The following is a 25,915-nucleotide window of genomic DNA, read 5'->3' as shown; positions in this document are numbered from 1 at the left end:
CCAACTGTATCCCATTTATTTTGTATGGTGCTAGACCATTAGTACGTCCAAAATGCATGACATTACATTTGTCAACATTGAATTTCATCTGCCATGTATGTGCCCATATAGCCATCCTATCCAGATCCCGTTGCAATATGTCCCTATCTTCCTGAGAGTTGATGATTCTGCACAATTTTGTATCATCTGCAAAAATAGCAACATTGCTCACTACTGAATGTACTAGGTCATTAATAAATAAATTGAAGAGCACTGGACCCAGTACTGACCCCTGTGGGACCCTACTACTAACAGTCTCCCATTGACCACAACTCTTTGTTTTCTGTCCATTAGCCAGCATGCACACAGACTCTTCCCCAGTCCTTGCATCCTCAACTTTTTCTGAGGCCTTTGCAAAGTTCGAGTATGCAACATCTACAGCATTCTCATTTCCCAATATCCACATTAGCGTTCACTACTTAGGGCCTGTTCTAGATTTTTTGCCGCCTGAGGCAAACTTGTGAGGATGCCGCCCTGCCCTTCCCCGATAGGTATCCTGTAGGGGGGTAGTAGCCAGGAAGAGGGAGCAGCAGGCACAGCGGTGGGATGGGGGTCAGACCCCCCGTCCTTCATCTGGGGCTCCCCCGTCCGTGCCCCCCCTCCAGCTATTTTCGTTAAATTGAATTACCTACTTTCTTACTTGCTTTCCAACTGTTGCGTCACTTCCTGCAATGCCTCCCACTGTACTTTTGATTTGGTATACAGATCCCTTACTACCTGGTATAATATGTTCTGGGGGTCTCGTGTCCCCCCTGCACACCTGGGCAGAGCTATAAACAGCCAATCAGATTTCACCCATTCATGTCAATGGAAAAATGTAAAAGGCTGCCATTCTCACAGTAATCAACCCAGAGTCCCCACACTTGGCATAGTTGGTCACTTGGTGACCGAGGTTACAAATCCAGGAAAAGTGGGCGGAGCATAAAACCGCCAAACAACTTTCAGCCATTCATTTTCAATGGGAAAATGTAAACTGCAGCCATTTTTACACTGTTAATCGCAGGGTTTTCAAATTTGGCACATTTGGTCACTGGGGTAATGAGAGTAAAATTCAGGAAAGTGGGTGGAGCCTACAACAGCCAATCAAAATTCACCTATTGATTTTCAAGGGGAATATTTAAATTGCTGACATTATTGCACTGTTAATGCCAGAGCTCTCAAACCCGGTACAGTTGGTCTTTGGTTGACTGGGGTTCAAAATGCCACAAACAGGCAATCAGATTTGTTTCATTTCAATGGTAAAATACAAATTATTGATGCCATGGAACCCAAAGCTCATAAACTTGGTCATTGACTGACTGTGTGTCAAGGTTAGAAAAAGTGGGAGGAGCCAACAACACCCAAGCACATACCCGGGCAATGCTGGGTCCTCAGCTAGTTTTTAATAAAAATAAGTGTTTTTTTTTTTTTATTGATTTAAAAAAAAAAAAAACACAACAGCAATCAAATACCACCAAAAGAAAGCCCTATTTTTGAGAAGAAAAGGGGGTAGAATTCATTTGGGTGCTAAGTTGTATGACCGAGCAATGAACCATAAAAGTTGTAAAGTGTAGAATCTTAAAAAATGTTCACTAGACGGGTATAAACCTATGGTGCTCAAGTGCCCTGTCCCAGGAGAGGACGTCAGGATGTGTGCTCCTAATCCCCAGATTACTTCTTACTTGCAATGAATGTTTGCATGTCTGCACTATGCATGTTACAGGGCCAGAGTTAGGACACCTACGTTTACCTGGGTACTTCTGTGCAGTGTAGGTGTAAGCAATAGAATGCATTCCTTTGTGAACTAAAACCCCGGCTTTTAACTTAGCTGTAGGGATAACAGTGGTGCCTGGATGAGTGAATCTGTGAATGTATTTGTTTGAACATTTGCATGCGAGTGTGCAAAAGGTTACTATTTTTTGCTATTTTTCCGGCCACACCCCCTTTAGCACCTCCCTTTCCTTAAATTACTTATTTAAATTTCCTAACCAGAGGCGATGTGCCTGGATTTATGTGTTGTTGTTTTTTTCAGTTTCGATTATTTTGGCGACTTAGTCTGTTGCCGGCCACTGCGCCTGCGTGGCGTGGGCCTCATACATCCTTGTTCATGCTCCCGGCACCTGGAGAGTCCTGCGCAGGCGCAGTAGAGATTTTCTCCTACTGCACCATCGCAGGAAACTTCCAGCGACGGGAGCGTGACCAAGGACGCGTGAGGCATGAGCCATGCAGGCGCAGTGGCCGGCAACAGGTTCAGTCGCTGAAATCAAAACTGAGCTGCAGCGGGGACAGGAGCATCCTAGAGAACAGGCGCAGGCACAGGGCGACTGCAGGGGGCCGGTAGAAACCCCAGGTAAGTAAAACTGAATTTTGCAGTCTGACTTCAGTATCCCTTTAAGAAGAATGTGTGGAAAATTTATCACAGCTACAAAATAAATGTTTCCTCTTTTTTATATTTATGCTTTCCTGAGGAGGATTCCCATTGGTCTGGCAAGGGACCAATTGAAAGGCATACATCTAAAGAAAGGGGTATGCAAATTTGGGGGCCCAGTTATCCTGAAAGTAAAATATCAGTATTTAATAGCAATATTTTACTATTATAGTGTACATTATTGGTATTAATACCAATATTTAGTAATAGCTTCTATGGCATCTATAAAAGTGATTATTACCAGCACAGAACCACTAAAGAGCTAATACTGCCATTGAGGGAGGGCCCCTCTGGTCAAGGGCCCCAGTGCGGTCACAACCTCTGCATCCCCTTTTGCTACGCCACTGGATTGGGGATGTTTAGGGATATGGATGTATAGTGACATTCTGGTCAGTGGAAAACATACTTGTGAAATTTACATTTTCTACTCACCCTTCTTTGTTTTTACTTCTTACTTTATAGTATTTCCCTAGAGAGACAGATAGACAAAGTTAAATATGGAACATGTTTTTACAGTTCTTATTATTGATAAAACAAAAACACATACAGGAAAAATTGAGTAACAGGAAATATACTGCGGTAAACATCAAAGTGAAGATATGGCCTCAATTCACTAAGATCATGCTGGAGATAATAAGGCAAAAGAAAACTTACCTCCACACATTGATCTTGCCTTATTAAAGTGAACCGGAGGTGAAAATAAGCTGATGAGATAAACAATAGTATTTATCCTCCTACTCCTATAAATGACTTTTTTAGATATCCCATGGTTTTGTTTTGTATTTAAACATTTACAAAGTAGATTGAATGTTTTATTGTCTCTGTTCAATGGCAGTCTATTAGGTGTCCCAGAGTTAAAGGGAAGGTCCAAGCAAAAAAAAAAAATGAGTTTCACTTACCTGGGGCTTCTACCAGCCCCATGCAGCCATCCTGTGCCCTCGTAGTCACTCACTGCTGCTCCAGTCCCCCACTGGCAGCTTTCTGACCTCGGAGGTCAGGGCCGAATTGCGTACATTTTTACACATTACCGCTAGTGCAGAAACATTAACACGTACATTTTTACGCGTTAGTGGTGCGTTAGTGGTGCAACACGTAAATTTTTGTTCCTGCACTAGCTGGAATGCGTAAAAATGTATGCAATGTGGCCCTGACCTCTGAGGTCAGAAAGCTGCCAGCGGGGGACTGGAGCAGCAGTGAGTGACTACGAGGGCACAGGATGGCTGCGTGGGGCTGGTAGAAGCCCCAGGTAAGTGAAACTCATTTTTTTTTTTTGCTTGGACCTTCCCTTTAAAATACATGAATTATTGACCCTTTTTAATATCTCCCATGCCCTCACAAGTTGTATTTTACCAGGAAAACTTTTATGGCTTTAATTTGCTTATCAGTGATGTTTACTTTATTTCTGACAAGCTACTGACAAGACAAAAGCTGTCACTTCCATGCCCGAAAAGTAACTCTTTCAAGCAGCAAAATAAAACAAGAAAAACAGCCTGATCATTAAGATGTTTTGCACTGTAAATACACGTTTATCTCATCATGTCACATGTCACCTCGGGTACACTTTAAGGTGTAGAGAGGTGTTTTCACAGTGAGAGAGTTATCTTATCACTTCACTCCTTAATTTACTTACTCTGTAGTAGTGTTGGGCGAACAGTGTTCGCCACTGTTCGGGTTCTGCAGAACATCACCCTGTTCGGGTGATGTTCTAGTTCGGCCGAACACCTGATGGTGTTCGGCCTTTTAGTTCGGGTTTGCCCGAACTACTCAATGCCCCCCGAACAGGGCCCTGTTCGCCCAAATACGGCCCCCCTATGGGGTCGCAGGCATAAGGGGGGAGCATGCCCCGATCGCGGGGGGGGGGGGGGGGTGTCGGAAATTCCCCCCACCCCCTCCGCTAGCGCTCTCCCCTCTGCCTGCTTCCCCATAAAAAAAAAGTTTGCGGAAAGTTAATAGTACCTGCTGTGGCTGGCTGGCTGGCAGTGTGACTACTAGGAGACGCGTTGAGGCCGGGCAGCGGGCGGGTCAGCGGTAGTACCCTTGTGGTACTTCTGCCCTTTCTCTGACCTCACGTCCTCTACGTGATGACGCATACGAGGGTACGCGTGAACCGCCCGCTGCCCGGCCTCAACGCGTCTCCTAGTAGTCACACTGCCAGCCAGCCAGCCACAGCAGGTACTATTAACTTTCCGCAAACTTTTTTTTATGGGGAAGCGGGCAGAGGGGGGAGCACTAGCGGAGGGGGTGGGGGGAATTTCCGACCCCCCCCCCCCCCGCGATCGGGGCATGCTCCCCCCTTATGCCTGCGACCCCATAGGGCCCCCAAAAGCGGCATGTTCGGGCGTCCCATTGACTTCCATTGAGTTCGGGGTTCGGGCCGAACATGCCGAACATCTGGCCCATGTTCGGCAGAACGGACCCGAACCCGCACATCCTGGTGTTTGCCCAACACTACTCTGTAGTTATGTTCACATGAAGTTAACAGCCTGGCTTTAACTTTATAATTCTTGAGTTATTTTAAGGATTTAAAAGTTAACTTTTGAGATCTCTCCTTAACTTAAAAACAGAAGAGTTAACTTTAGGTTTGCCTGAGGTAAAATGTTTCCTGAATACTACATGCCTTATCGCCATGGTGATAACTCTAGAAATGTTATTATAGACAGGAGATAACCTTAGTGAAATGAGGCCAATATCGTATTTCATTTTAACAAGTAATAAGGATAAATAGTTCATAAAGCAGCATTATGCTGTAATGCATAGATTTACACACGTTATATTAGGGGCCATTCACATCATGCACTGTTGTCATGACACACTGCATATAGTGTGTGATCCCTATGGTAACATGAAAGTCCATAAACTCAAGCACACTCATTCAATCATCACCTATTTATTGTTTCCAAGGCTGCACTCATATTGCAGCCAATCACATTGCACAAATGGTCACGACTGACATTTTGGTTTTAAAGTCTGATAAAAATCTGAATTAATCCATCTCCTCATGGGGGATTCTCATTATTCTTGAAAAAGCTCTTCCTGGAAAGGATCCGTGCAAAGATACCACATGGGCTGCCTACTCATTTACACACTATCTCGGCAGTTGGAATAAGCAACTGCCATTCAATATTTGATTTTGAAAATAAAGAAAATCCTGAGAATCCCCCATGGAGAGATGGACTACTCAAAAAACCTATCAGAACTGCCATATTTCTACTGCCTACTGTAAGCAACAGCAACATAGGAGAAAGGTAATTTAAAAAAAAAAGTTTTCATTTTAACTTCTTACACGCTGGTTTTGGACTAGTCTATCTCCTCATGGGAGATTCTCAGGTTTCTTTCATTTTCAAATGCACTCCCTGAGTGGTAGTTGCACAGTCCAACCGACAGAATAGTGTGCACATGAGTAGGCACTCTGGATGGCATCTTTGTATAGATTTGTATAGACCCTTTGTCAGGGGGGTTGCTAGGGTCCTAAGAGATCTAGCCAAAAATGGGCATGGCCATGTACCAGAATGTGGGTGTGGTGGTCATGGGTGGAGCCAAACTTACATGAACTTAAAAGTGGTCTAAGTAGGCCTGCTAGCAAAATGTTGTATGAAGCCCCCCACTGACATTAATACAAACAAAAAATGCAACATATCACATAAATAGGCAGTTACCTGGCTTTGGTGCTGGCTGGCAGTCCTCTATAGCATTCCCTGATCTTCTAGTGGACCCTTTCCCATGCTCCCATGGGCCTTCCATTGAGGAACCACAACTCCCAGCATGCTCCCATAGAAGAACTACAGACAGCTCCTTGCATGTCCCTATAAAGGCACCACAGCCTCCATAGAGGCACCACAGCACCCAGAATACCCCCCACTGATGCACCACAGCTTCCAGCATGCCCTCCATTGAGGCACCACAGTGGCCAGAGGTGAGTACTACTGCCTGTGCCTGACTCTGCTTGGGGGACAACCCAGGGCCAGTGGTGCTCAGCAGAGCTCGAATATTCGAGTAGCTCGAATATTCGAGCTCTTTTCCAGCTATTCGAGCTCGGTATTCGAGCTCCGAATAGCTGTAGCTATTCGAATGGGCTATTCGAGTACACTCGAATAGCCCATTCACTATTCGAGCTATTCGAGCAAACGGCGCTATTCGAGCTCGGTACCGAGCTCGAATAGCGTCATAGCCCAGATTGATGTCCTTAGAGCCAATCAGAGGGCTCCCAGGCCCTCTGACGGCAGCCAATCACAGAGGGGGACCCTGGCCAGCCCCTACCCTATAAATAGCGGCCGCCATGTTCCGTTTCTCCGTGCTTGCCTGAGACTTGTACAGAGAGAGAGTTGCTCCTTTGTGCTTTGGCTTAGCAAGAGCTCTATTGTGGTCATTTACCTAGCGTTTTTGCTCACATACACCTCCTATACACACCTATATTGTTGTTAGTTAGTTAGACATTGTATTTTAGTTAGTAGCATTTGTGTTACATAGAGACAGGCCAGCTGCTGCAGGCTTACAGCTTTAGGCCTCAGGGCCTTGCCTGTGTGGGCAGCTGTCCTCCTGTCCTCTGTTTATTTCTCTCTATTCTATACCAGTATTTCTGCTGTCCTTTACTACTGATTGTATTAGTATTGTAGTTATATACTGTAACTGTACTAGGACACTCACTGTCACTGTTCATAGGCTACTAGCTGCTCCTGCGTGTGTGCACTCACTTTCTGTGTACACACTACACACACTCTATTTCCTTCTGATAACTGATTGATTATTGTAATTGATTATTGTAATTAGTTAGTTGTACTTACTGTTACTACTTACTGTACTAGGAGTCTAGGACACTCAGTCACTGTTCATAGGCTACTAGCTCCTGCGTGTGTGCACTCACTGTCTGTGTACACACTACACACACTCTATTTCCTTCTGATAACTGATTGATTATTGTAATTAGTTAGTTGTACTTACTGTTACTACTTACTGTACTAGGAGTCTAGGACACTCAGTCACTGTTCATAGGCTACTAGCTCCTGCGTGTGTGCACTCACTGTCTGTGTACACACTACACACACTCTATTTCCTTCTGATAACTGATTGATTATTGTAATTAGTTAGTTGTTTGTACTTACTGTTACTACTTACTCTTACTGTACTAGGAGTCTAGGACACTCAGTCACTGTTCATAGGCTACTAGCTCCTGCGTGTGTGCACTCACTGTCTGTGTACACACACTACACACACTCTATTTCCTTCTGATAACTGATTGATTATTGTAATTAGTTAGTTGTTTGTACTTACTGTTACTACTTACTCTTACTGTACTAGGAGTCTAGGACACTCAGTCACTGTTCATAGGCTACTAGCTCCTGCGTGTGTGCACTCACTTTCTGTGTACACACTACACACACTCTATTTCCTTCTGATAACTGATTGATTATTGTAATTGATTATTGTAATTAGTTAGTTGTACTTACTGTTACTACTTACTGTACTAGGAGTCTAGGACACTCAGTCACTGTTCATAGGCTACTAGCTCCTGCGTGTGTGCACTCACTGTCTGTGTACACACACTACACACACTCTATTTCCTTCTGATAACTGATTGCTTATTGTAATTAGTTAGTTGTACTTACTGTTACTACTTACTCTTACTGTACTAGGAGTCTAGGACACTCAGTCACTGTTCATAGTCTACTAGCTCCTGCGTGTGTGCACTCACTGTCTGTGTACACACACTACACACACTCTATTTCCTTCTGATAACTGATTGATTATTGTAATTAGTTAGTTGTTTGTACTTACTGTTACTACTTACTCTTACTGTACTAGGAGTCTAGGACACTCAGTCACTGTTCATAGGCTACTAGCTCCTGCGTGTGTGCACTCACTTTCTGTGTACACACTACACACACTCTATTTCCTTCTGATAACTGATTGATTATTGTAATTGATTATTGTAATTAGTTAGTTGTACTTACTGTTACTACTTACTGTACTAGGAGTCTAGGACACTCAGTCACTGTTCATAGGCTACTAGCTCCTGCGTGTGTGCACTCACTGTCTGTGTACACACACTACACACACTCTATTTCCTTCTGATAACTGATTGATTATTGTAATTAGTTAGTTGTTTGTACTTACTGTTACTACTTACTCTTACTGTACTAGGAGTCTAGGACACTCAGTCACTGTTCATAGGCTACTAGCTCCTGCGTGTGTGCACTCACTGTCTGTGTACACACACTACACACACTCTATTTCCTTCTGATAACTGATTCATTATTGTAATTAGTTAGTTGTACTTACTGACTGTTACTACTTACTTACTTACTGTACTAGGGACACTCACTCAGTCACTGTTCATAGGCTAGCTCCTGCGCGTGTTTGCGCGTGCGTGCACTCACTGTCTGTAGTGTACACACACTAAATTTACTTGTGATTACTACTGATTAGTGTTGGGCGAACAGTGTTCGCCACTGTTCGGGTTCTGCAGAACATCACCCTGTTCGGGTGATGTTCGAGTTCGGCCGAACACCTGACGGTGCTCGGCCAAACCGTTCGGCCATATGGCCGAACTAAGAGCGCTGTGATTGGCCGAACGGGTCACGTGGTTCGGACCCGAACGCGCTCTGATTGGCCGAACTGTCACGTGGTTCGGGTAAATAAATACCCGAACCACGTCATATCTCCGCCATTTGTCTGTGGGTTTAGCTTTGGGTAGGCAGGCAGGGTAGTTCGCGCTCCAGCCACGCTAGCCAGGGTCCCCCCTGTCATTGTGTCACTGCTGGGAACAGTAGTACACCGCTTGCTCAGCCACACTATATAGCATTCTGTTTACTGCCACTCTGTGTACCTCGCTCAGCCACACTATATAGCATTCTGTTTACTGCCACTCTGTGTCTGCTGGGAATAGTAGTACACCGCTTGCTCAGCCACACTATATAGCATTCTGTTTACTGCCACTCTGTGTACCTCGCTCAGCCACACTATATAGCATTCTGTTTACTGCCACTCTGTGTCTGCTGGGAATAGTGGTACACCGCTCGCTCAGCCACACTATATAGCATTCTGTTCACTGTTCTGTGTCTGCTTGGAATAGTGGTACACCGCTCGCTCAGCCACACTATATAGCATTCTGTTTACTGTTCTGTGTCTGCTGGGAATAGTGGTACACCGCTCGCTCAGCCACACTATATAGCATTCTGTTTACTGTTCTGTGTCTGCTGGGAATAGTGGTACACCGCTCGCTCAGCCACACTATATAGCATTCTGTTCACTGTTCTGTGTCTGCTGGGAATAGTGGTACACCGCTCGCTCAGCCACACTATATAGCATTCTGTTCACTGTTCTGTGTCTGCTGGGAATAGTGGTACACCGCTCGTTCAGCCACACTATATAGCATTCTGTTTACTGTTCTGTGTCTGCTGGGAATAGTGGTACACCGCTCGCTCATCCACACTATATAGCATTCTGTTCACTGTTCTGTGTCTGCTGGGAATAGTGGTACACCGCTCGCTCAGCCACACTATATAGCATTCTGTTCACTGTTCTGTGTCTGCTGGGAATAGTGGTACACCGCTCGCTCAGCCACACTATATAGCATTCTGTTCACTGTTCTGTGTCTGCTGGGAATAGTGGTACACCGCTCGCTCAGCCACACTATATAGCATTCTGTTTACTGTTCTGTGTCTGCTGGGAATAGTGGTACACCGCTCGCTCAGCCACACTATATAGCATTCTGTTTACTGTTCTGTGTCTGCTGGGAATAGTGGTACACCGCTCGCTCAGCCACACTATATAGCATTCTGTTTACTGTTCTGTGTCTGCTGGGAACAGTAGTACACCGCTCGCTCAGCCAGAGTATATAGCATTGTGTTTACTGCCACTCTGTGTACACCGCTCAGCCAGACTATATACCATTGTTTACTGACACTCTGTGTACACCGCTCAGCCAGACTATATACCATTGTTTACTGACACTCTGTGTACACCGCTCAGCCAGACTATATACCATTGTTTACTGCCACTCTGATTCTGCTGGGAACAGTAGTACACCGCTCGCTCAGCCAGACTATATACCATTGTTTACTGACACTCTGTGTACACCGCTCAGCCAGACTATATACCATTGTTTACTGCCACTCTGATTCTGCTGGGAACAGTAGTACACCGCTCGCTCAGCCAGACTATATACCATTGTTTACTGACACTATATAGCAGACTATATAGCATTGTGTGTACACCGCTCAGCCAGACTATATACCATTGTTTACTGACACTCTGTGTACACCGCTCAGCCAGACTATATACCATTGTTTACTGCCACTCTGATTCTGCTGGGAACAGTAGTACACCGCTCGCTCAGCCAGACTATATACCATTGTTTACTGACACTCTGTGTACACCGCTCAGCCAGACTATATACCATTGTTTACTGCCACTCTGATTCTGCTGGGAACAGTAGTACACCGCTCGCTCAGCCAGACTATATAGCATTGTGTTTACTGCCACTCTGTGTACACCGCTCAGCCACACTATATAGCATTGCGTACTCTGCCAGTCAGTGTGTATATTGCTGGGATCAGTAATACTCCACTCACCGTCAACCACTATATGAGCTCAACATGAGTTCCCCAGAGACCTCCGCTGTGAGCAGCACTCCCAACAACAGCAACAGCCAACGCCCCACGCAAGCTATAACATCCACCCCAGCAGCCAGTGGTCAGCAGCAGCCCTCCCCGGAGGAGAACGTTGTGTCCATCAGTCCGTCGCCAGAGCGATTAATGAGGGCTGCCATTGAGGAGATGATGGGGCCTGATGTGGAGGAGGAGGTCTGGCTCAGGCCAGCATCCCAAGTTAATGTTGAGGACGATGAGGGGTCTGTGTCTGGGGATGTTGGGGTGGCAGAGGTGGTGGGTGGGTCAGACTCAGGAGAAGAGTTGTATGATGAGGATGATGATCGGGACCATCTGTATGTGCCTCAGAGTCCGACCCCGGAAAACATGTTGTATCGTGTGTTTAGGTACTAAAATCTGCGTTCCCTCCCAGTAGTGTTGGGCGAACAGTGTTTGCCACTGTTCGGGTTCTGCAGAACATCACCCTGTTCGGGGTGACTATATAGCAGACTATATAGCATTGTGTTTAATGCCACTCTGTGTACACGGCTCAGCCACACTATATAGCATTGTGTTTACTTCCACTCTGTGTCTGCTGGGAACAGTAGTACACCGCTCACCCGCCACTGTATAGCATTGTGCTCTGTGTCACTGCTGACAATAGTGGTACACCGCTCACCCACCACTGTATAGCATTTCTGTACTGCCACTGTACTGCTGCCAGTCAGCGTGTACTTTAAGGATAAGTGAAATGAGGAAGAAATCCGGTGAAAGAGGGAGGGGCAAGGGAAGAGGTGTTTCCCCTGACGGTTCACGTACAGGCCACAGGGGAGCACCCAAGAAAACCCACTCAATACTGCCCATGTTGTCCAGGACAACAACCCTCACAGATCCAAAAGAACAGGACCAGATAATTACTTGGATGACCTCTCAAGCGTCCAGCAGTGGGTTAAGCAGCACCAGCACATCACGCACGAGGTCCGAGTCCTCAGCCAGTTAAAGTCTGGGCTTTCTTTGAAGACTGCACTGAGGATGTTACCATGGCGATTTGCAAGGTGTGCAAGACCCGCCTGAGCAGGGGGAAAAGTATTAACAACCTCTCCACCACCAGCATGAGCCGCCACATTCTATCCAAACATCCCACTCTGTGGGCAAACGCGGCAGGACAGGGTACCACCAGCAACACTGCCTCCCTTGGGTTCACCAGACTCACCACCAGACCCGCCTCAGCAGCAGCAGTAGCCCAGCCATTGCGTGGTTCACAACATTCACAAACATCAGACGATGCTGACACTGTCACTTTCCGGACTAGTGCTCTTGAGGTCTCCCAGTGTTCATCAAACACAACAACCAACAGCCCTTCGGTGTGCAGCGCTACGGTTGAGTTGTCTGTCTCTGAGATGTTTGAGCACAAGAGGAAATTGCCAGCAAATGACCCCCGGGCCGTGGCAGTAACAGCCAGCCAGCATAGCCAAGCTTCTGGCCTGCGAAATGCTGCCATATCGAGTGGTGGAGACAAACAGCTTCAAGGGCATGATGTCAGTGGCCATCCCACGTTACGTGGTTCCCAGCCGCTACCACTTTGCGCGCTCTGCAGTGCCTGAGTTGCATGAGCACGTGGTCAGCTAAATAACCCGAAGCTTGAAGAATGCCGTTGCCTGCAAGGTTCACCTCACCACTGACACCTGGACGAGTGCGTTCGGCCAGGGTCGATACATCTCCCTTACCGCGCACTGGGTGAACCTTGTGGAGCCTGGCAGCGATTCCTCACCTGCTACGGCGCGGGTGTTGCCCACGCCGCAAACAGCTGGATAACAACAGCAGCACCTACCTCTCTGACTCCTTCTCCTCCAACGCATCTCAAAGCTGTACCTCATCCGGAAATGCTAACCCAGCACCAGCAGCAGTAGGATCGTGGAAGCAGTGCAGCACAGCTGTTGGCATGCGTCAGCAAGCGTTGCTGAAGCTGATCTGCCTTGGGGATAAGCAGCACACAGGGGAGGAAATTTGGAGGGGAATAAAGGAACAGACGGATTTGTGGCTGGCACCGCTGGACCTGAAACCGGGCATGAAGCTAGACACCTGGCACGAACTGGCAATGTACGCAATAGAGGTGCTGGCTTGCCCGGCAGCCAGCGTTATGTCGGAACGCTGTTTCAGTGCTGCCGGAGGCATCATCACAGATCGGCGTATCCGCCTCTCCACAGAAAATGCAGACCGTCTGACTCAAATTAAAATGAATCAATCCTGGATTGGAAACGACTACGCAACACTCCTGGACCCCAACCAAGTAACATGACCGATGAACATCTGGGATGGTTTAGCGTTTCCGGTCCCTGTTTATTGAACCTCTCATCTGTATTACATTTATGACTGCATGGCGGCAAAAAGCATTGCTGCTATATCCGCACGCTTTTTGTCCTCATGCAAGGCCTGGGTTGTTGTGTCTCACAAAGCGTGGCCTTCTCCTCCTGCGCCTCCTCCTGTTCCATCACGTGTGCTGCTGCTGCTGCTGCTGCTGCTGGGTTACCGTTGCCGGTCCCTGTTTATGGAACCTCTTATCTTTATTACATTTATGACTACATGGCGGTACAAAGCATGCTATCCGCACGCTTTTTGTCCTCATGCAAGGCCTGGGTTGTTGTGTCTCACAAAGCGTGGCCTTCTCCTCCTGCGCCTCCTCCTGTTCCATCACGTGTGCTGCTGCTGCTGGGTTACCGTTGCCGGTCCCTGTTTATGGAACCTCTTATCTTTATTACATTTATGACTACATGGCGGTACAAAGCATGCTATCCGCACGCTTTTTGTCCTCATGCAAGGCCTGGGTTGTTGTGTCTCACAAAGCGTGGCCTTCTCCTCCTGCGCCTCCTCCTGTTCCATCACGTGTGCTGCTGCTGGGTTAGCGTTGCCGCGTGGTCCCTGTTTATTGAACCACTTATCTTTATTACATTTATGACTGCATGGTGGTACAAAGCATGCTATCCGCACGCTTCTTGTCCTCATGCAAGGCCTGGGTTGTTGTGTCTCAAAGCGTGGCCTTCTCCTCCTGCGCCACCCTCCTCCTGTTCCATCACGTGTGCTGCTGCTGGGTTAGCATTACCGGTCCCTTTTCCTGGAACCTCTTATATGTATTACATTTATGACTGCATGCCGACAAAAAGCATGTTACCTGTGCAAAGAAAACAGACATTTCCCGCATTTAAAAGACAGTTTTCCCTTTGAAACTTTAAAATCGATTTTCTCAAAAACTATAAGCTCTTTTTGCTAAAAAAATTTTTCCTCTTGTACCCACTCCCAAGGTGCACCTACCCTGTAAATTTGGGGTATGTAGCATGTAAGGAGGCTTTACAAACCACAAAAGTTCGGGTCCCCATTGACTTCCATTATGTTCGGAGTTCGGGTCGAACACCCGAACATCGCGGCCATGTTCGGCCTGTTCGGCCCGAACCCGAACATCTAGATGTTCGCCCAACACTACTACTGATTATTGTAACTGCTAGTTGTACTTCCTGACTGTTACTACTTACTTACTGTACTAGGGACACTCACTCAGTCACCTCACCCACCAACCCACTCCATTAAAGTACCCCACTTTTCACCCGCCCTTTTAAAAAACTTTTGTCTATACGCCCAAAACATCGAAGATGTCTGGAAGTGGCAGCCAGCGCGGTTTGGGCAAGGGGAAGGGCAGCAAGGGAATCAGGAGGAGAGGGAGCAGCATTGTGGCAGGCCGCGGCCGCGCCACCATGCACAGTTCCGCAGCAGCAGCAGCAGCGTCAGTGGCTAACATTCCTCCCATAGCCACTGGCCGTGGACGCCTTGGGCGCCGCCCAGCAGGAGCATCTGCAACTCACGCTGCAGAGACACAGCAGCAGCAGCGTGTAGCACCTGCTCCGATTTTCCTCCAGCCGGGTCGGAAACGTCCCATTGAGGAAAAGCATGCAGACACTGTGGTGCAACTCATGACGGAGGATGAGCAGCCCGCCATCAGCTCTGCATCCGAGACCTCCACCCTCACCACCACCACCACCACCACCCCTGTTCGCAGCAGCCGCCCAGCAGGGTCTGGGGAGGAGGCCAGTTCACCGTCACAAGTTGGCGACCTGTCACTCAGCAGTATTTTTACCCCAGGCACCCAGGGCCGGCCCGCTCATGAGGCGGGGTGAAACTTTTGCCTCAGGCGGCAAAATTCCAGGGGCGGCACCCGCCCGTCCGTGGGTGCGGGGAGCCGGCCGCCGAGCTGGAGGGGTAGCTGGCAGGACGGGGGTATTGGGCCTAGCGGCGGGGAGAGGGGTCGGACCCCCCCCTCCCTCGCCTGGGTCCCCCGTGCTCCGCTCCCCTCCAGCCTTAAATACAAGCAGCCGCTATGTGTAAGAGGCACGGGCGGGTAGGACTCACCTCTTCCTCGTTCCAAGCGTGCGCTCCACTGACGTCACTTCCTGCAGCGTTTTTTTTTGCCTCAGGCGGCAAATAGTCTAGGGCCGGCCCTGCAGGCACCATCAGGGTATTGTCTGCTGTTGTTGGCGATTTTGAGGAGGAGATGCTGATGGGCACTTTGGGGGATGAGGGATTGGACAGCAAGACTGTGGCGACAGTCAAGCAGCCCATCCATGCATCAGGAGAGGAGTTTGGGGGGTCATCATCCCAGCAGGACATGTTTCAGGAGGGGGAGGATGATGATGACCCGGTGACAGACAGAGACTGGGTGCCACCACCTCCAGGGGATGTCGTCCTCAGCAGCTCTGAGGAGGAGGAGGAGGATGCTCTTGTAGGCCTTGCAAGGAGGCGCATCATTGCAAGCATTGGCAGCAGTAGGCAGGTCCCACAGCCTGCTGGTGTCTCAGGCTCAGCAGCAGCAGCAGCAGCATCTGCCAGCACCACCACCAGCCGCACCCAAGCCCCCCAAGCACCCCCCCCAACCACCACAGGGAGACAGGCAGCAGCGCTTCCATGCCGTAGGGGGATGTTTCTGTCACCAATCTGGCGATATTTCACCATGCCCACTGTGTACAGCAAGTACGCCACTTGCAACCACTGTCAGCGGAAGTTGAGCAGAGGTGCAGACCCCTTAAAGTTCAGCACCAGCTCGCACATCAACCACCTTGCTGCGAAACATTTCCACCAGCATGAGGAGTTCCAGAGACTGAAGGCATCTGGTGCTGGCAGTGGCACCACACCCATCACTGCACAGCCTTCAGCAGCAGCAGCAACAGCAGCCACCCGCCCTCCTGCTCCTCCAGCAGCACCAGCAGGAGTGCGGCAACGCACTGCTCCTCCCCCCTCTGCAACTCCTGCCGCCGACACTGAGGCCTGTTCTGGCAGCCAGTCCTCAGTGGCCTCCTCCGCTGTGTCTGCTGATTCCCGTGCCAGCAAAAGGCCACGCCAGAGCCTTTTGAGCGAGTCCTTCCAGGGGGTGGTTAGGGCTCTGCCTCCCAGCAGCCGTCGCGTGCGGCAGCTGAACGGCTTGCTGGCACGGGCCATGTGCTCCCAACTCCTGCCGTACACGCTCGTGCAGGAGGGGAGCGACATTCGTGCGCTGCTTGCTTGCGCAGCCCCAGACTGGCAGCTCCCCAGCAGACACTTTTTCTCCCGCAAGGCCATTCCTGCACTGCACCGCTTTGTGATGGCCAATGTGGAGCGAGGGCTGGAGCACGCGGTTGGTGAAAGGGTCCACATCACCATGGACTCCTGGAGCAGCCGCTTCGGGACAGGCCGCTACCTGTCCTTCACTGTCCACTGGGTCAGCTTGGTGGAAGGGGGTGAGGATGGGAGAGCAGCAGCGGGCACAGCAGCAGCAGCAACACAGTGGGTGGTGCCACCCCGCAGGGTCAGGGGAACTGCAGCAGGTTCCTCCGATCCTCTGCCATCCTCCGGCACACCTGGCCAAACCCCCCGCCTCAGCAGCAGCGTGAAGGCCCGCCACTGCCAAGCGCTGCTGCACTTGGTCAGCCTTGGGAAGACCAAGCTGACGGCAACCCATGTGTTGGCCAAACTCCAGGAGCAGGAGAGGATTTGGCTGACCCCCAGAGGCCTCAGAGTCGGAGAGGTGGTGGCCGACAATGGGGCCAATCTGGTTGCCGCAATAGACAGGGGAAACCTGACCCACATCCCCTGTCTTGCCCACGTGCTGAACCTGGTGGTGCAGAAGTTCTTGCGCACCTACCAGGGGATGGGCGAACTGCTGGAAACGGCAAGGAACGTTGTGCTTCACTTCCGGCGCTCGGCTGCAGCCTGTGCGGGCCTGGAAGACGTGCAAAAGGAGCTGGATCTGCCACGCCATCGGCTGATCCTTGACGTTCCGACTCGCTGGAACTCCACCCTGGCGATGTTGGAGCGTCTGGTTGAACAGAAGCACGCTGTCAACCAGTACCTTGCCCTGGCCACTGTTTCCGCCGCTCAGAGAAGGGACAAGACCAGCAACATCCCGTCCATCGTCCCCGATGATGACTGGAGGCACATGCAGCAGGTGTGCTTAGTGCTGGCTCCCTTTCTGCAGGCCACTAACATGGTGAGCAGGGACCATGCTATGGTCTGCGAGTGGGTGCCCCTGGTTTGTCTGCTGAACAGGGCCCTCGATGCTTTGCTGGAACAGGGAGCGGCAGCCTTGGACCAGCAGGAGCGGCAAGCAGCTGCACAGTCCACCTCTGAGGGGGAGGAGGAGGAGGACTTGGTGGAGGTCCCTGACCTTGCTGGTGATGAGGGGGAGCAGCACAGTGCAGCTGAGTTGGTGCGGGGGTGGAGAGAGGATGAGGCTGACGAGGCAGAGGAGGAGGATGAGGACAGCAGCACTGCCGTCGATGTGCCAGCAGACGTGGCCCGCCTCTTCCCAATGGCAGCGCACCTGCTGACGTGCCTGCGCAGAGACCCCAGGGTGATCCAGATGAAGCAGAGGGAGGACATCTGGATCAGCATGATGTTGGACCCACGCCTCAAGGGGAAGTTGAGCCAGTTCCTGCCGCCTGCAGGAGGAGACCCAGCGCAACAAATAAGGAGCTTGCAGCAGGCCCTTGTTGAGCGCTTGGAGGAAGCCTTCCCCCAGCCTTCCACCCCCACTGTCCAGCAGCCAGCACAGAGGCAGCAGCAGGTGCCTGCATCCAGCAGCAAGCGCCCCACAGACCTGCTGTCTCTCAGCCATGAGCTCTACAAGACTGTAGAGGCTCCGGCAGCAGTGACTAGAGAGGAGGTGCATGCAGCAGCATCCTCCACCGGTCACAGCCAGCGCCTGACCCGCATGGTGGCTGACTACATGGGGTCCTACAGCGGGCTTGACAGCGATGCCCCTGTTGATCCCATGGAGTATTGGGTCAAGCGCCTGGAGATCTGGAGCGAGCTGGCGCAGTACGCCCTGGAAGTGCTGTCCTGCCCCCCTTCCAGCGTGCTGTCCGAGCGCTGCTTCAGTGCAGCTGGTGGTGTGGTCACCGAGAAACGCTCACGTCTGTCTCACAAGTCTGTGGACAGACTGACGTTTCTCAAGATGAACCAGGCGTGGGTGGAAGGCGAGTTCCTGGCCCCTGTTGTCGGCGAGAGGGGGACATGAACTGGCTAAGAACCATCGTTAATGTGCCTTACCACCCTTTACCACCTCCTGGCTCCTGCTCACTAAGCCAGCCTGGTTCACTTTGACTATTACGTCGCCTGCAGCCACACATTTTACACCTACAGTGGGCTGCTGTGTACTGCCCTTCTGCTGTCTGTCTGTGTTTCCCACTGCCAGGGTACACAGATTTACCTTCTGCTGCCACTCTGCCACCAGCTATTATGTCAAAAAATAGCTATATCTGTGTAATTTGTTTTACAAACAAAACCAAAAAACCAAAAAAAAAAAAAAGGTTTAATTTTTCTGAGGTGCCCGGGTTGAAAACTGTGTTGTCCCAGTTGTGTATTGGACACGATGTGGGCTGCACGACCGCTGTCTGGGACCTCCTGTTGTGTTCATTTACGGCCTGGTATCACCGCTAGGTACCAGGGCTATTATGTCACGCTGCCTACCTGCTGCCACACTCACACTACTCCTCCATTCCTCCTGCTGATGCTGCTGTCTGTCTGTGTTTCCCACTGCCAGGGTACACAGAATTAGCTTCTGCTGCCACTCTGCCACCAGCTATTACGTCAAACAATAGCTGCTCACATTACTCCTCCATTCCTCCTGCTGCTGCTGCTGTCTGTCTGTGTTTCCCACTGCCAGGGTACACAGATTTACCTTCTGCTGCCACTCTGCCACCAGCTATTACGTCAAACAATAGCTGCACACATAATTACTCCTCCATTCCTCCTGCTGCTGCTGCTGTCTGTCTGTCTGTGTTTCCCACTGCCAGGGTACACAGATTTACCTTCTGCTGCCACTCTGCCACCAGCTATTACGTCAAAAAATAGCTATATCTGTGTAATTTGTTGTAAAAACAAAACAAAAAAAACCAAAAAAAAAAAAAGGTTTAATTTTTCTGAGGTGCCCGGGTTGAAAACTGTGTTGTCCCAGTTGTGTATTGGACACAATGTGGGCTGCACGACCGCTGTCTGGGACCTCCTGCCTGCTGTGTTTATTTACAGCCCTGGTATCACCGCTAGGTACCAGGGCTATTATGTCACGCTGCCTGCCTCATTGACTGCCTGCTGCCACACACTCATCCTCCTCCTCCTGCTGCTCAATTTACCTCCTGCTGTCTGTGTGTTTCCACTGCCAGGGAGCACATACAATGGCGCTTCCAACATGCGTGCGCCACCAGCTATTTGTTACGCTCAAAAATAGCTGCATTTCTTTAAAAAAAAAAATTTGAAAAGAGAAATAAGTGAAGAAGAAGACGATATTGAAGAAGAAGAAGATGAAGAAGAAGAAGAAGAAGAAGAAGAAGAAGAAGAAGAAAAAGGAGAAGAAGATGAAGAAGATGAAGAAGATGAAGAAGATGAAGATGAAGAAGATGAAGAAGATGAAGAAGAAGAAGATGATGAAGAAGAAGAAGATGAAGATGATGAAGAAGAAGAAGATGAAGAAGATGAAGAAGATGAAGACGAAGAAGATGATGAAGAAGAAGATGAAGAAGAAGAAGAAGATGAAGAAGAAGAAGATGAAGATGAAGAAGAAGATGAAGAAGATGAAGAAGATGAAGAAGAAGATGAAGAAGATGAAGAAGAAGATGAAGAAGATGAAGAAGAAGAAGATGAAGAAGAAGAAGAAGATGAAGAAGATGAAGAAGATGAAGAAGATGAAGAAGAAGAAGATGAAGAAGATGAAGAAGATGAAGAAGAAGATGAAGAAAATGAAGAAGATGAAGAAAAAGAAGATGAAGAAGATGAAGAAGAAGAAGATGATGATGAAGAAGATGAAGAAGAAGAAGAAGACAATATAAAAGAAGAAAAAGATATAGAAGAAGATATAGAAGAAGAAGATATAGAAGAAGAAGATATAGAAGAAGAAGAAGAAGAAGATATAGAAGATAAAGAAGAAGAAGAAGAAGTATATACAGTACTGAACAAATTTCTGGACACAACTTCTCTTTTAACTTTTTTTTTTTAAAGGAACATCCCCACATAATCACTTGCTGTTGTTACTTGGAAAAAAAGAGGTTTCTTGCATCATTCACCCTCAAAACAAGTGTTGGAAGCTATTTAAGGCCATTTCGAATAGTCAGCTCGAATAATGAGCTCGAATACCGACTCGAATAGTGAGCTCGAATTCCGAGGTCGAATCGAATAGTAAAAATTATTCGACTCGAATATTCGACTGACCTCGAATAATTTACTATTCGAATTCGACCTAACTCGAATTTTGAAAAGGGGTATTTGAGCACCACTGCCCAGGGCACCCCAGATCAGATCTGTGGCATGTGCCAGTGATCTTTGGGGCTAGCAACGCCCCTGCCCTTTGTATAGACCCTTTCCAGGAAATGCCGTTGAAACAATAATACTTTGAAAATCCACAATGAGGAGATGGAATAATCCAAAACCTGTTTGTAAGAAGTTTAGAGGTGCCAGATCATATATTATATTTTGCAACTGACAGCTACAGAGGAAGTGAAAACTGGGACAAGGGTAAAATACATGTGTTTTGTTTTTTTTAATTTTACAATTTTCTTTTTTTGCCATATTGCCCCTTTAATCACTTTATTATTCTGGCTAGATTTATCTTTAATATAGATGTAATATACCCTGCTGAATTTCAATAACTCTCCATTAGTATATATCGTCTACAGTGTGCCTATGTTTACTCTGGCTTCATTTACTATTTAATAAATAAAATTATTAAAAAGAACTGGCCCTAGTACTGATCCTTGTGTCACACCACTACTATTCCAGCCTACCCTGAATGTGTTCTATTTACATTACAAATAGAGAATTATCAAGGACTTGATGCACATAACGTCAGTATGGCTGCAATAAGCAGCAAATAATTAACAACTGGTTACCACACCTTTCTGAAATCTGAGGCATGTGAGATAGCTTACAAGCTGTCATGAATAATTAAGTAAGGCAAACTTGATGTAGTTTACAGTATGTGCATTTTTGCATGTCTTCATCAGGGATGCTCGGGTAGTGCTTTTTAATACCCGCCCGGATCCGGATCTGGGTACCCAGATATCCGGATCCGGATATCCGGATCCGACCTTGCGGATATCCGGATCCGATCCGGATATCCGACCAAATTACCCGCGGGTACCCGACCTATTTGGGTATCCGGATAGGAAAACCGGAAGTGCCCTTTAAATAGCTTTAAAATGTTTTTTAGGGTAATTGATGCATGTAGCATCATGTTTTTTTAAAGGGAAATACTAATTAATTATTTGGTGGACATAAAATGAAAAAAAAAAAAAAGCTGTCAATTAACATCAGGACTAGGTTCCAGACAGCGGTCGTGCAGCCCACATTGTGTCCAAAGTCCAATCGCACAACGGGGACATGACAGTTTTCAGCCCAGACACCTCCAAAAAATGACACCGCAATTGTGTTTTAGGTTGAATAAAGGTGGCGGTATCAGCAGCTGTGGCCTGTGGCACCGTGGCGGCCAGATTGGGGAGGTGAAGATTCTCCTGCGGCCTGAATGGGATGCTACGGCTTTTCTCCCTGTGGCGGTTGGGGGTTGAGTGGTGCGGCTGGTGGTAGCGGCAGAAGGATGTGGTGGGTCCCGCATTCCACGGCCACTGTCTGCAATGCTGATCCTCCGTGCCAAACCCACCAATACATCCTCCCCCTCAGAGTCAGAGCTGACATCCCTATCCTGTGGATGGTAGTCACGGTCCTTCATCCCATCATCAACATCATACCCCCCCCTCCTCAAAACCCAGAACAACCTCCTCAAACTCCTTGCGGCTAACAGCCCTGAGTTCAATCGCGGCGCCTGGAGCGAAAAGCTCGCTGACTGAGGGTAGGCTGCCCGCTGGGGTCGACACTGACACGGCAGACCTTCTGAGGGTGGCTGTAATGTTGTTGCTCCCTGTCCTCTTGCCCTTGCTGCCCCTCCCCCAGCTGCCGGTGCCAGCAGACATAGTACAACTTATACGTGATGATGTCACCAGATGATGTGGGGTACTCTTACTTTAATAAAATCGGGGTTGGACTTTACATCAAATCAGCACGGAGTGACAGACCTCAGAGTAGAGGACAGACAGTGCACACTGTGTTATGGTGGCGGCCTGGCGGGTACACGCGGTGCGTTCCTGCACTAGATTTCCTGCTCGATTCCCGTCGACTCGATTATTTCCAACATGTCCAATTTGCGTTTCGATGGATCGTTAGGTCGATTTGGCATACTTTACATGCGTATCGACCTAACGATCCATCGAAACGCAAATCAGACATGTCGGAAATAATCGAGTCGACAGGAATCGAGCAGGAAATCGAGTGCGGGAACGCACCGTGTGAACCCGCCAGGCCGCCGCCATAACAACTAACTGCAGTACTAACTACAATACAATAACACAGTAATCCTCCTATTCCCGATACTGTCCTGCTGGCCTACACAGACACAGACAGGACCTAACTGAGTGAATGAAAGCAAACAATAACAAGCTAGCTAGCTAAAAACACAATAGAACAATAGTGTAGTGAAGGTGTTTAGCACTCACAGCTTTAGGTTTATCCCTGTATACAGCACTTGCTAAGCCAGCACTGGAGCAAGTCTGTCAGTGACCAGTAGTGTTGTCCGGATCATGAACGATTCGGATCTTTGATCCGAATCTATTTTATGAGTCGATCATCCGAATCATCAAAATGAACGATTCGGATCGCAAAAGGGGCGGGGCCAGGAGCGACACGCCCCCTCTCAGCGGGCAGCGGGGTCCTGGAAGCAGAGATCGCTCTGTTGTATGGGAGGCAGCCTTGCAGGGACAGGTAGATGAGAGAGAGGGGACATGGGTGCCACTGCCAGATATGTGTAGAGCACACATAATGGCTATAACGTGCTGCTCATTACAGGCTGTCTGTTCCGTAGTGCTGCACAGTGAACACATTGGAAGCTTTTGGCTCAGCACAGCTCAGTAACTTTGCAGACAGTGTGATTGCTGTGCAATATGATCCTCCTGCACTCGGCACTAAACAGCTGCACTTATCTTCTGGGAATGCTTTCTTTCACTGTGCGACGTTTCCATTCAAAGTGTACAGATGAGCATATAGGTGAAATATATGTAAGCATGATTTGCAGCATGTGGGTATTACGTGCAAACATTTCTGCTCTCTGCTCGTCCCTCCTCCCTTCCCTGTCCACTCCCTGCCCTCTGTCCATCTTCTCCCCTTCTCTGTGTGTCCACCCCCCTCCCCTTCTCCTGTCCACTCCCTGCCCTCTGTCCATCTTCTCCCCTTCTCTGTGTGGCCACCCCCATCCCCGTCTCCTGTCCACAGACCTGTCCTGCTGTTCATTTCACCCCCGAATGCTTCCAGTAGTAAAATGATCCGAGATTCGAATCAAAGATCCGGATCTCTTCAATGATCCGATTCGAATCATCCGGATCATTGAAAAGATCCGAACTTCCCGCCACACAAGCAAGGACTATCTGTCTCATCATGCCAGCCCTCCTTGCTATACAGGGGGGCTGGCCAGGGTTCCCTTCTGTGATTGGGTGCCAGGACTTAGGCTGGGAGGCCTTTGAATAGCTTTAAAATGAGGTCAGGTGGGGCTGGCCAGGGTTCCCCTCTGTGAATGGTTGCTAGGGCTTCTGCTGGGAGCCCTCTGATTGGCTGAATGAAATCATCTCCTTACTAGTTACACTATCCGGATCCGGATATCTTGACAGATACCCGCGGGTATCCGGATTATGCAGCTAGCTATCCGGATAGAATCCGGATAGTGCTATACGGATAGTGGCCCAGGTATCCGGATCCGGATCCGACTCGGATAGCGGAAAAATGGTCGGATACCCGGGTTTACCCGGGTACCCGGACCCGGATGAGCATCCCTGGTCTTCATTCATGTGTATATTTAGACCATAAATTAAACTAAAATTTTTACTAGTTGACACTAAAATGAAGTTATCAAAATCGTTAGAAAAATTTAGATAAAACAGACATGAAAGGTAATAGAGAATTTCAGTGCGTCTGTGCCCAAGTCACTTACATGCAGACAGAAAGCCCAGCAGACATAAGAATAGAATGACGAGGACCACGACTGTAATAATAATAGTGGAGTGGGATGTTGGAGCTTCAGTAGTAGTGAGGTCTGTCTCCTGCTGGAATACATGGGTAATTACATACAGAAATATAAGCAAGAAACCAACAAAACTACTCAGAACACAGGAGTAAAAGCATTAGAGACACTCTCAGTGCTGATAATTGTTAACTAAACTTACATTCTTGGGTTGTGTCTAGCTCCTCCGATTGCTGGCTCCTCTAGTAGTATATCCTACACCCCTTATAACTACCCATCAACCTCACAAGATCTAACCCCAATTAAGACACCAACCACATAAAGTTGGATTAATAAGGCAAATGCAGCCCAAGTTTATTTACCAAAATTTTACAATTCTTTATCAAACAATGAGAGCTGAGGTAAGGGGTCCGGAAGGGATCCATCTGAAAATGGCATCTGCGAATAATGGCGCACAGTGTTGCCGCTAATCCATTTGTCGCTTATCGCTATTTAACATTAAAGCCTTATCGTTATTTAGCTCTGTTTATTTTATTGAAAATTAGCATTAACACACAGAACCCTCTCTGTACCTATCCCTAACCCCTAGACCCCCTGATGGTGCCTAACCCTAATCACACCCCTGGTGGTGCCTAACCCTAACAAACCCTCTGGTGGAGCCTAACCCTAACCACCCCCCTGGTGGTGCCAAACCCTAAATCTCCCCTGGTGGTGCCCAACCCTAACCTCCCACCTGGTGGTGCCTAAACCTAAGACCCCCCTGGTGGTGCTTAACCCTAAGACCCCCCCTGGTGGTGCCTAACCCTAACCTCGACAGTGTTACATTAAATCCATTCACCGATTTGCAGTTAAATAACGTCTGCAGTTTGGCTTATGTAGGTTAGCTATTGATAAATAACGTTACTGTGCGCAATAACGTCTGCTGTTTGGCATATGAACAGCGTTATTGATAAATAACGTTACTGTATGCCGTTTTTCTTCTTTTTTCTCTGTGCGCCATTATTATGCATTACTAACGATAAATAGCAATAAGCGTATATTTTAAATGCAGCACCATTTTTATGCATAGGCGCTGTGCGCCATTATTCACTGATCCGGTCCGGAAGACATCTGGAACAGCTTAGAGTGGCATGCAGCCTGTAACCGACCCCCAGCCACGGTCGCCGGCTCAGGGACAGCTGCATGAGCCCAAAATATCAATTATCGATGAAACCGGAACTGGGTGATTTGCACCTGAGGCAAATCCCCCCCCACATAAACCACCACCTATGGAGCCCTTACCCCTTCGCTGCACTGACGATAGAACAACAATAA

The 25,915-nt window shown here is 48.5% G+C and overlaps 1 protein-coding gene across 3 annotated transcripts in view; it reads right to left on the bottom strand.

Annotated features, from left to right (window-relative positions):
• Positions 1–25,915, bottom strand: part of LOC137564364 (hepatitis A virus cellular receptor 1 homolog) — a 57,125-nt gene that overhangs the window by 5,763 nt on the left and 25,447 nt on the right. For 2 of the 3 annotated variants that reach the window (XM_068278148.1, XM_068278151.1), the window contains 2 exons: positions 24,572–24,683; positions 2,879–2,915 (listed from right to left, as the gene is read on the bottom strand). In XM_068278148.1, the coding sequence (XP_068134249.1) occupies positions 2,879–2,915; positions 24,572–24,683 (149 nt within the window). The remainder of the gene's footprint in view (positions 1–2,878; positions 2,916–24,571; positions 24,684–25,915) is intronic. The other variant, XM_068278150.1, reaches the window with a different exon arrangement.

The sequence above is a fragment of the Hyperolius riggenbachi genome, chromosome 3, assembly GCF_040937935.1.
Source record: "Hyperolius riggenbachi isolate aHypRig1 chromosome 3, aHypRig1.pri, whole genome shotgun sequence".
NCBI classification, from domain to species: Eukaryota; Metazoa; Chordata; class Amphibia; order Anura; family Hyperoliidae; genus Hyperolius; species Hyperolius riggenbachi.
This window is presented reverse-complemented; position numbering and strand designations above follow the sequence as displayed.